Source organism: Melanerpes formicivorus, unplaced genomic scaffold (genome assembly GCF_026170545.1).
Source record: "Melanerpes formicivorus ecotype bairdi unplaced genomic scaffold, bMelFor1.0.p_v2 SCAF_3, whole genome shotgun sequence".
Lineage (NCBI taxonomy): Eukaryota > Metazoa > Chordata > Aves > Piciformes > Picidae > Melanerpes > Melanerpes formicivorus.
In genome coordinates, this window is record NW_027142355.1 from 1495253 (window position 1) to 1507348 (window position 12096).

Consider the following 12096-nt stretch of genomic DNA (forward strand, 5'->3'; position numbering starts at 1 on the left):
TGAAACTCCACAGAATCACACAAGAGATTAAAATCATTCTTTGACGCAAGTGGCAATTTGTCTGCTTCTGGAAAGTGAAAAATAATGACAGTAAATACTACTGTCAAGTAATACTCTTTGGCCAAGTACATTCAAGCTAGCATAAAGTTTAAAAGATTAATTCAAGACAATCAAATTCACTCTAACTGCTTAGTCAGTCTAAGGCAGAACTCTCCAATCTTAATTGTAAACTAGAGCATTTAAAATGAGGCCATTTAATTACCACAGAATCTGGATACAGTCTTCTGAGACTTTCCAGGATCTCTGCTTTCATCTGCTGACGCCTCGTCTCATGGTAATCAATTTTGGCATTCTGCAGTTCACTAACTGTTTTGTTCAATTCTTCATTCACTTCAGCCATTCGATTTGTTGAATTCTCAATTTCCTTAGTTAGCTCTTCTTCTTGCTGTTTCTTCTCTTTCAGCAATTCCCTTTGAGCAGAAGCAAAATAAGAGACCAATTTACTGTTTCATTCAGACAAGCTTTAAGCTTATCAAACTGAAGTCATTCTATAGTGAGGGACTGTGAAAGTCATTAGAGATTTAAAGTATCTCTAAGAAGCCACTACTTAAACAAGTTGCATTCTGTAGTATAACCTATTTTTTAAGGTTTCAAAACAGTGTTCACAAGAAAGCTTTTGCCTGTGTTATCATGTAGCCCTACTGTTTTATTCTCCATCAATAAAAGTCCTGATAACTGTAAAACTAAGGACTGAGAATTCTCATGCAAAATCACTAAGGCTTCACCACAATCTATTAGAGTGTGACAGTTTTAGGCTACCATATTAAAGTAATTTTGTATCACAACCATCACAATGGGTCTACTGTTCCCTGGCCATAGCAGAATTTTGTTCAGTGACAGCTTTAAGCCACATTAAAGATGCACAGCAAAAGACTAGCTGAAAAAAATATTCTGTAATTCTATGGAGATTACCTACTTTAACCTCCAGCATAAAACACTGATTTCAAAGTTCAGGTTGCTCAATGAAGGCTTATTAGCTTATTTCACAAAAAGTAAAACTCAAGTAGGAGACAAGAGCCAGGAAGCAAGAACTGAGCTATGCTTCTACTATGCAACGTAAATATTAATGCTCTCTGGAGCTGCACAGCTGTAGCACTGCCTCTTTCTCTTGCTCAGAATTCATACACTAGTAGCCCCACATCTGCACACCCACAAGACATTAGAAGGAATTACAAAACAGGTTTCAAACAATATGGATGAGTCATCACACTTTATACCCTGACAGCTAAAGTAACTGAAACATTAATTAAAATTTTATATAAGAACTAGAATTCTTATTAATTGTAAAAGACTAGAAAATTGGAAGACTGCCACAGTAATCTGACAAATACGTAAACACAGAAGAACTCCAATTAGCTTCTGGTTTTTTTTTACATACATGCACATCTTGACATATTCTTCCAACTTCTCTATTTTTTTTTCATGCTCTTCTATCTGTTCCACAGTCTGTTTTATGTATTCCTATACAATCACAAATAGAATGTTAAAAACACGTCAAAGGAAAATGATGGGTATAAAACTCTCAATTCAGAACAAGTACTGAGACAGAGCTTTGTTCTTCCTTGTTTGTATTTATTTCATACCTTACTAACAGCAGCTCACCTTCAATAGCGAACAGAACAGAATTAACCAGGTTGGAAAAGTCCTCTGAGATCATCAAGTCCAACCTATCACCCAACACTATCTAATCAACTAAACCATGGCACCAAGCACCCCATCCAGGCTCTTCCTAAACACCTCTAGTGATGGGGACTCCACTGCCTCCCTGGACAGCCATTCCAATGGCCAATAACTATTTTTATGAAGAACTTCTTCCTAACATCCAGCCTAAACCTCCCCTGGCACAGCTTGAGACTGTGTCCTCTTGTTTTGTTGGTGGTTGCCTGGGAGAAGAGACCAACCCCCACCTGGCCACAACCTCCCTTCAGGTAGTTGTAGACAGCAGTAAGGCGTCCTCTGAGCCTCCTCTTCTCCAGGCTAAGTAACCCCAGTTCCCTCAGCCTCTCCTCACAGGGCTTGTGCTCCAAACCCCTCCCTAGCTTTGTTGCCCTTCTCTGGACACGTTCCATCTTTCCTAAACTGAGTGGCCCAGAACTGGACACAGGACTCAAGGTGTGGCCTAACCAGTGCTGAGTACAAGGGCAGAATGAATTCCCTGCTCCTGCTGGCAACACTATTCATGATACAGGCCAGGATACAATTTGCCTTCTCAGCTTAACTGCACCATGAACAACAAAGGGAAATCATTTTATCAAGGCCATTACTGGATATTTTGTATTCAGCTAAATTAAGAAAAAGCCTCTTCTGCACAAAGAATTGTAGGTGATAAAAAAAAAAGAAAGATAATAAAAACATGCCTTCCTTGCACAAAGATAAATAGAGGCTTTTTTCCTGAAGACACACGAAGAAGTTGACATAAGCCTGACACAGCAGCATTGTACTAATACCCAAACCAACAGTGAAACAAGTATTTTCAGTTACTCAGACTGAATAGAGACACATTTAAACTAACACAAATGAAAGAAAAATAAATATATTGTTACCTACACATTTTATTAAGCCTTAATTTAACTTAAGGTATCCTTGTGTCATTTTGAACAGTTGTAGGGATGAAGAGTCCGCAACCTCTGTGTGCCTGTTTCAATCTTTCACTATCCCGGAGGTTAAACAGTTCACCTAATACCTATACAGAATATCCTGTTATGCCCACTGTCTCCCATACTGTCACTTTGCACCTCTGAGAGAGAGCCTGTTTCAACATTTCACTACCCCTGAGGTTAAACAGTTCACCTAATACCTATACAGAATGTCCTGTTATGCCCACTGTCTCTCATACTGTCACTTTGCACCTCTGAGAGAGCCTGTTTCAACATTTCACTACCCCTGAGGTTAAACAGTTCACCTAATACCTATACAGAATGTCCTGTTATGCCCGCTGTCTCCCATACTATCACTTTGCACCTCTGAGAGAGAGTCTGGCTGCCTATTAGGTAATGGTAGACAGCAATAAGGTCTCTCTCCTGGCTGAACAGAATCCATTTTCTTAGCCTCTTCTCATAAACCAGGTGTTCTAGCACCAGCCAGTTGGTGGTTGGTTGCTGGATTCATCCCAGGATGCCTCTTGCACTGGGGACAATGGAGCCAGACGGAGCATGCATTCACATGCACACTGAATTGTAAGCAGTGCTCACCAAATGTCACTAGGACAGATGAGCAATGCCAACTCATAATGGACAGACAAGCATTTTATGAACTCTCAACTATCCCTTTTTTTCCCTTTCAGCAGCACAATGGGACTTGGAGATTTTTAGAAGCACAAGCAATAAACCTTATTTTGTGTTGAGGTTTGCATAGTAACTATTAGTTCAAAAAGAAAAAGTAGGAAAAAAGTAGTGTTTTATCAAGAGCAAATGGATGCACAAGTATTAACTTAGTTATCATGGCATGGATGACTTTACATCCTCACAGCTACACAGCGAGATAGACTTTCCCATATAGGCAAGCTTGTATGCACATGAATGAGGCATTAGGAAATCTAGAACTGGTAAAGTCCCATCTCATGGACTTTTAAGTTAAGTTTTTTGAATACAAGGAGTCTCGTCTAAACCTGGGCTCCATAACTAAAAGGTGAGTAAGTGCACATTGCCTCTCTAACTACTTAATAGATGATAGAACTGCATGGTTAGCATAGCCGGGGGGGTGGGGGTTGGCAGAAATTATGTTTTTGGTGTGTGTTGCCTAACAGTGCAAGGTTTCCATCAATAGACAGCTGAGATTCTGTCCTTTCTACTTCTATCAGAAGCATCATGAGTTGGGAGAAAAAGTCTTTTCTGGAAGAAAAAGTCATACTGGAAAATATAGATGTCTTATTGCTACATGTTTACATCTGCCATGACAGAAAGAAACCTGGAAAAAAAACAACAATAATGATCTGTATTTATACCAAACATCCTGCCTCAGAAATGCAATAGAAAGTGGATACCAAGGGAGTTTTCCAAATACAACACACTCATACACACCTCCAACCTTAGAAATATCTCAGCAAAAAGGTGGCTGGGATCAAAATAAGCCTCTGAAGGGTCTGAGTATGATACAGATAAACAGTCAGAGGACATCTCAGACAGAAAACTATGCTTTCAAGACCAGGAACTGGTTATCAGAACCAAAGCTTTCAGAAGGAAATCCTCAGCACAGGCCTACACAATCATTCTCTAAACACATTCAGAAGCCATTTTGCCACACTTGTCACATAAGGAAAACTGAACTAATTCTTGCAACATGTCTCTTTTGCTGAGGATTTATGTCAAAGCATGTAACATGTTTATACAGACATTTACACCAGAGGGAGGGGCAGAGAAACATTTTTCTCCTTAAAACAACTCTAACTTGACACAAATACCTCAACTTCTTTTTTCTTCCTCCGATTAAGTTTCAGCCTTTCTTGATCTGCTTTATCCTCCCAACGAAGTTTTTCTAGCTGCTGGGTTATTGTAGCTACTTGCTTTCTTGCTATTTCCTTTAGCTCTCTGTAACGCTCCAACTGGATCAATAACAAAACAAAAATCCACTCCACTGAAAGCATTGTTACAACCTCCAATAGTAATTGCCTACATTATCATAATTAAGAATATGAAAACCACCAAACTCTCCAGAAGGCCTTTCTAGCTACTAAATGCATTTTAAGAAGTTACATATTATTAAAGATTCAACCCAAACCTTACAGTTAACAGTTTTTGCCTCTGGTCTTGTGTTAGGCTTTTGTTTACTCTTAATTTTCAGGAACATTTATAAAATTTACAGTACTTCACAATCAGTTTTAAGGTTAGCACTAAGTTTTTGCACAGCCCAAACTTGTTCTAATGTTTGCTATATATATATATTTTGCTCATATTATCAAGCAATTTTAAGGTAAACGTTATACACAGTCCTGCAAAGTGATGACTAAGTGACAAAATGTTTCTGAAGTGCAGATTCACAAACTGAAAAAACAGCTCTGCATGTTCTCCCTCAATTGATCAGAAAGCATTTTAAGGTAGAGACAACAGTAAAAAGTAGCTAGCACTTCATTTTAGAAGCATTTCTGGCAATATGGTTGCATAGATAGCTTCCTTTAAAGTGAATTTGCTGTGAAGTGATGCAGCCCTTCCCTTTAGAATACCTTACAGCTTACAAGGAAGCCACACAGTTTCGATTCTGACCCACAGTAGATGTTACATCTGGCTTGCGTTTTTGTTGCAGTCTTGTTTCTTCCTAACTGAATTCCTGCACCTCAGCTGATAAGTCACTCCTCAAAACTTACCCTACCACAGTGTACCATGTGCACTTTCATAAAGGTTAAAAAAATAGTCAAAGAACAACCTAACCATGGATTACATGTAGCTATAATTCTAACACACAGATGACAGCCCCTGTATACAACCCTTCTGAAGTTTCTATCAAACTCTTCTCAACTTTTTGTTCACTGAAAATTCACTGCATCCTCTCACATCGCTTAGAATATGCGCTTCACACCCTAGGATGGAAGCATATTGCTTCTAATCTCACAATGGTGAATTCTTAGTTACATCTCTACACAAGTTAAGACTTACTCCCTAGAAGTGCCCCACATTTTGTAACTTCTGAGATCTGACTTCCCACCCAAAAAGGAAACAGCCCACTCCCTCCACATTGTACTATCCTTTCTTTTCATCCAATAAAACTATTTCTAAATAAAAGTTACAATTTTGTGTTTGTTTAAGATCAACTGCCATAAAGATCATCAGAAATTACAAGTTATTAGTGAAAGAACAGTTTCTCTGCCATCACCAGGGATTTTTGGGCTTCACTTGTAAATAGTACCTTTTGGTCTCCTCACTCACCTGATTTTCCCTCAGCTTAACATCTGCTGCTGCCTGCAGTATCTTTTCAGCCTTCCTCTCAAATGCTCTCCATGCCTTCTCAATATCATTTAGTTCTGTCTCTAGTTCTTTTATGTTCTGCTTTTCTTTATCACAAGATTTCTCCTTCTCCCTTAGAGTTTTTTTAGACATTTCTACTTTCTTGATTTGGTAGGAAGTGTTCTCCTTTGCTTTTATATAGAGGGGTCTCTGCTGAATCAGTGATGCTTCAAGAGTCCTAACCAAAACAAACAACCCAAAACAAATAAACAACCCAATCACCTAACAAGCAAAAAACACATCCAAAACAACAAATATATATTAAGAAAACATGAAAAAACCCCAACAACAAAAACCCCACACCAACAAACAGAAAAGCACCCCTCCCAACCACACACACAAACAAATAATCAGGTGTCAGCTTCAAGGTTACATACCCAGAGGCCATTTTTTATTATCCATTGGAAAAACAAATACAAGAAGTGAAGCATAACTGCCTAAAAAATGTAACAGCAAACAAGTATTATATAAAGAATTTACTGACAACCTGGGCATGGTGGTGGAGATGAAATCCATGTCTAGATATTACCTTAGTAAACTACTTATGCTGACTTCCATAGCGTTAGGATACTACCCAACTGCCTTAACAGGAAATACAAACCTGCCAAGCAATTCCCAGAGCAAACAATGCTTTAACTCAGCTACCAGAGAACCTGATTGGAAAACCTACTTCATTTCTCTTTCCATGTGCTGTTGGTCTCTGCTTAGCACACCAAACACTTTTTTCTTGGCTCTAAATGCATCTTCTGCTGCAGAAAGAGACTCTTTCTTCCTATGAATGTCCATATTCTTTTCATCCAAACTTTTTCGTAGGAAGTCAATGTCTTTTTCATTGTGATAAAGCCGGAAAAGCTGCAGTTGTATCCTTTCTTCATCAAGTTCCTTTATAAACATCTGGTAATGCTCTGCCTATCAACATTCAATTTTATTTATGGTTTATAAAAAAGTATTTTTAGCCATGAACAGTCTGAAGTCCAAAGATGACAGAACAGTTTTAATTCCGTCAATGTGCACTGACCACAGAACTCAAACATGTAAGTCAACACTTCAATTATACTGGAAAAACTACTTTCATTAATTTAGATTTTATTATATGTGTTCCTCTATCCTTTGAGATGATACAGCATGCAATACAGCATATACTGTGTATGTATATAAAATACAGCATATTATTAGTATATACTATGCATACTATATAAAGAATGCATACATTATACAATACTATAAATTATATAGTATACCATACTTAAAAATACTAGATTTAAAACAACAATTCTTCAGGCTTTTCATGAGAAAAATCAGTATTTCAGTTTATAAAACATGCAGAATCTGAGATCTCAAGCAAAAAAGAAGTAATTTTTGAGTTACCTCAACTTTCTCCACCCTTGCTTGTTTGCGTTCTGCTGCAACACTTTTTTTCTTGTTATACTTAAACTGTGCATCCTCTTCTGCTTGCTGCATTTGTTTCTTTTTTTGTTCATATTCTTCAGCATACTCCCATGAATTGCTGATTTGTTCAAAAAGTTGAGTTCTCTCTTTTGGCTTTTTCATTGCAATTGATTCTACTGTTCCCTAAAATAAAAATTGGGAGAAACATTATACATATATATATAAACAAATGCAGCACTGTAGGTCATTATGTTGTCTAATGAATCTCTTTAAGGACATACAATACAGATTTATCTTTGGATATATTTATGGTAAACAGAATTTAACATTTAATACCAAAAGGAGTATCACCCTATCCACCCCACCTAATTAAATTACATCATTAAAAAATTTAGAATGTCATATATGACCTATGAAAAACACCTTCAAACTAAATCCACCTGCACAAATCAGTGCACAGTATCACATTGGAAAAATTAAGTCTTCTTAGCCTCATTAAAAAAGCTGAAACTCATTTACAGTGAAAAATGAAGTAACACCTCCCTCAGTATGACAAAAGCAAAACAGGCTGCTCAAATTTTCACTGACACAAAGGAGTTACTATTTTCAGTGAGGAGTAGGAAATAAGTTTCTTCCTTGGGAATTTTCCTCATCAAGTGCAAGGAAGACAATCCTGTTAAATATATTCTAATTAAATATGCAGCATTTCTGACCTAGACAGTCAAATACTTCAGAACCTTGTAGGATTTGCAATCTCTTAACAAGAAATCTTAACATATTTTCATGCATCTTGACTAATGGGAGTGTTTTAAGGTGAAATTAGCTTCTCCTACTTATAGGATTCCTAGAAGCCACAAAACATTATGTAAAAAAAACCAAAGGAAAAAAACCAAAGGAAAAACCAAAGGAAAACCAAAGGAAAACCACAAAGGAAAACCAAAGGAAAACCAAAGGAAAACCAAAGGAAAACCAAAGGAAAACCAAAGGAAAACCAAAGGAAAACCAAAGGAAAACCAAAGGAAAAACCAAAGGAAAAAACCAAAGGAAAAAACCAAAGGAAAAACCAAAGGAAAAACCAAAGGAAAAAACAAAGGAAAAAACAAAGGAAAAAACAAAGGAAAAAACAAAGGAAAAACAAAGAAAAAACAAAGAAAAAAACAAAGGAAAAAAACAAAGAAAAAAACAAAGAAAAAAAACAAAGGAAAAAAACAAAGAGATCCACATTTTCTTATAGTCTCTGAATAATAAGACTACACCATTTCTTCCAGATTAGCTTTTGTCCTACTAATATGCTCATATACACACAAAATTCATCCCCTCCATTTTTCAGTGTTTTAGTTCTTGGCTGAGGTGAAGGAAGATATGCATTTACTTGGAAATTCGCTAAGGGTGCCCTCATTTCTTTCAAATAGGTAACTGTGTACTCCTATGAAATCACTTCAACTGTTTTTATGTTCTTTACTTTAAATACTCACCTGAAAAACAAGACAGTTCCTAGCTTTGGCAAATATGCCAACTTTTTCAAGCTCAGAGAGGTATGTAGACCGGCCAACAGATTTATCATTGAAAAGAAATTCTGAACAGTTACCTAAAAGGGGAAATGTAAAAACAAACCAAACAACAAACAACACAAAATGCATAGGAAAAAAATAAACTAGTGAAACAACTTAACTAGTGGAACAATTTCACTGAGCAATTTCCTCAAAGAAAACACACATCAATTAGTCCCTTAGTCACTTCATTGTTCTGTATGAAAACTCTAGTGGCAACTTCCAGAAGTACTGACGGATCCTGAAGCGCTCATGCCTGCAGCAAGGTGTCAGATCCCATTTTCTAGAGCCTACACCGTCTATGTATTTTTCAAGTGAACATCTACATATCAAAGTTTGAACCAAAGAACACACTCATTTGATTTTTTAACTTTGCCCCAATATGTTTTTTTTTTTCCATTTTAACATGTGCCTATCAAAATGCTACCAAAGGATCCTAACAAGTATTGCAATACTGAGGGGCTTAATCCACCCAAATACAAAAGAATATTAAGCATCTGAAATTCAAAGCTGAGTATTCTTGATCTCTATTTTCTGTACATCAGGCAACAGAAAGCAGGTTTAACAGAATCTGCTACCTACCACGGATAACTCTTGAAAATCTCTTTTCCTCCCCATCTTCTTCAGAATACACTAGTGTCACACTGGCCACAGAAGAAACTGGTTTTCCAACATGTGCTCCATGAATGAGTTCTCGAACGCTTTTAACTCGCAAATTAGATGTCTTTTCACACAGTGCAAAACTAATAGCATCCATTATATTAGATTTCCCTTAAAAAAAAAATTTTGCTTTGACATAGCAAAAATCAAAGGAGGCAATTGATCAATTGATTAGTTATTAACTAAAACCCATATGTAAATGTGAAATTTGTAATTTATACTATTTCTAGTGCTCTATTTGAAGAAAAAAAATATTGCATGTGAGGAGGAAATCCAGTTCTAAGATGTAACATCCTGGCAGCAGACAATAAAGCTGTCTGTAAGAAAGATCACCACAAATTTGATATGTTCAGTCTTGTGGAACAAATTTTTGTTACAAAGGTATCTCTAAATGTCATTAAACATCATCCTCCTTGATATTTCTGCAATGCAGTCAGCGAGGTTTCCCACATAACCACTCTACTGCATAACTAGAACTTGGCCACTAGAAATCTTCTAAAGAATCACTATGCTTGGAAAAGACATTCAAGATCATCAAGTTCAACTGCTATCTAACCCTACCAGGGCCACCACTACACCATATGCTTGGGCACCGTATGTTGACAACTTTTAAATACATCCACGGATGGCAACTCAACCACTTCCCTGGGCAGCCCGTTTCAGCCTTTGATAACCCTTTCTGTACAGAAGTTCTTTCTAATGTCTAATTTAAACTTCCCCTGGTAATGATGCCACTTCCTCGTATCAGCTATGACTTTTGAGAAAAGATGAACACCCACCTCTCTACAACTTCCTTTCAGTAGCTGTAGAAAGTGGTAAGGTCTCTCATCAGCCTCCTCATCTTCAGACTAAACCACCCCAGCATCCTCAGCTGCCCCTCCTAAGACTTATTCTCAAGACCCTCCACTACCTTTGTTGCCCTGCCATAGACCTGCTCCAGCACCTCCATGTCTTCCTTATACTGTGGCACCCAAAACTGAACACAGTACTCAAGGTGTGGCCTCACCAGTGCCAAGTACAGGGGGATAATCACTTCTCTATCCCTGCTGGTCACACTATTCCTGATGCAGGCCATGATGCTGTTATCCCTCTTGGATGCGTGAGCATGCTGCTGGCTCATGTTCAGCCAGTTGTTGACCAACAACCCAAGGCCCCTTTCTGCTGATCAGCTTTCCAGCCACTCAGCCCCAAGGCAGTAGTGTTACATGGGGCTGCTGCATCCTAAGTGCAGGACTTTAAGTCCATATGATTGGCCTCAGCCCACTGATCCAGCCTGCCCAGGTCCCTCTGATGAGCCTTCATACCCTCCAGCAAATCAACAAAAGCTAAATCTTAAACTAAATCATTAATAATGTGGGGAAGACTAAGAGCATCCTTAGGGTTCTTTTTTCAAAAGTGAGTAAAATTTTTGAAGTTCCAGCACTCACAGGATAACAAGGTGGAGTCTATAAACCAAGGGTTTTGTGGGCTAAACAACAAAGCAGCTGCAACCCTGAAAAGCTACTATCTCCTTTCCAAAGGCATTTATTTACTCACATGACAAAAATCACAGGGCCAAATCAAGAAGCAGCTTTTTACTGCTACAGCTTACAGCTCATAGCAATAAAGTAAAACCACCTTTATGTGACCTCAGTAAGCTAAACTACAAACTGGAGTGGCAAAGGCAAGGTAGGCTCAAAAGAGTAGACAAAATGGAACCATTTCAACCCTATCACCTCTGTCCCCCCATGCTAGAGAATATCTATGCCTTAAGGCACAAAAATCCAGAACAAATTGGCTGATTTGCAGCCTCCAAAACACTGCTTGTGCTGCCACACCTCCAGATGTGTATGAAGAGATTTTAAGCAGGCCCAAGTCTTTACTTCCCCCCCATCAACCCCTGTGGTCTTCCACAGGCAAACTCCTGCTGCCCTCACCCCCTCAGAGCAGCCACGCTGGCCCTGTTCTTGGGCCTGCACTTGCACTACTGCTTTTTGCTCCCCCTCAGGCCTGTGGTGTTCACAGAAAAGACCTGGCAAAGACCAGAAAATCAAAGCCTTAGTACTAACAGCTACAGTGGAGACACAGAGCCACCAGGTTCCCACTGCCAGCCTCCCCACATGCCTCAGCCTGCTACCTGATCCATTGGGACCAACGATGCAAGTGAACTTCATGAAGGGGCCAATAACCTGCTGCCCCCGCCAGGACTTGAAATCCTTCACCACCAGCAGCTTCAGGTAACCCATTTTTGCAGCCCTGGGCAAGGGACCGCTGAGGCTGTTAGCTGCGAGCTTACACCACCAACCCAATATTTAAACAATAAACCAGTATGTTATTAGTTGGCCTTCTCTCGCCCCTCCACCCGCGATCCGCCCCAGCCTCTCCCCTCAGCAGCCGAGGCCCAGGGCCGCCGCTAGCGCCACTTCCGCCAGCGCCCGCCTCACGCCTGAGGGCCGGCGGCCATACTTGGCGGCGATGCGGCGGGCGCGGGGAAGCGGCGGAGGGGGGTGGGGCTCCCGTTC

General features: G+C 39.1%; 1 protein-coding gene across 2 annotated transcripts in view; it reads right to left on the reverse strand.

The window, feature by feature from the left end:
• The window catches only part of SMC1B (structural maintenance of chromosomes 1B), a 37070-nt gene extending 25053 nt beyond the window's left edge, over nucleotides 1-12017 (reverse strand). Inside the window, exons 1-9 of one of the 2 annotated variants that reach the window (XM_068164908.1) lie at nucleotides 11712-12017; nucleotides 9518-9706; nucleotides 8861-8973; nucleotides 7365-7568; nucleotides 6667-6905; nucleotides 5919-6174; nucleotides 4460-4600; nucleotides 1439-1521; nucleotides 263-470 (exon numbers count right to left, since the gene is read on the reverse strand). In XM_068164908.1, the coding sequence (XP_068021009.1) occupies nucleotides 263-470; nucleotides 1439-1521; nucleotides 4460-4600; nucleotides 5919-6174; nucleotides 6667-6905; nucleotides 7365-7568; nucleotides 8861-8973; nucleotides 9518-9706; nucleotides 11712-11820 (1542 nt within the window). In that variant the 5' untranslated portion in view covers nucleotides 11821-12017. The remainder of the gene's footprint in view (nucleotides 1-262; nucleotides 471-1438; nucleotides 1522-4459; nucleotides 4601-5918; nucleotides 6175-6666; nucleotides 6906-7364; nucleotides 7569-8860; nucleotides 8974-9517; nucleotides 9707-11711) is intronic. The other variant, XM_068164915.1, reaches the window with a different exon arrangement.
• Between the last annotated feature and the right edge of the window lie 79 nt (nucleotides 12018-12096).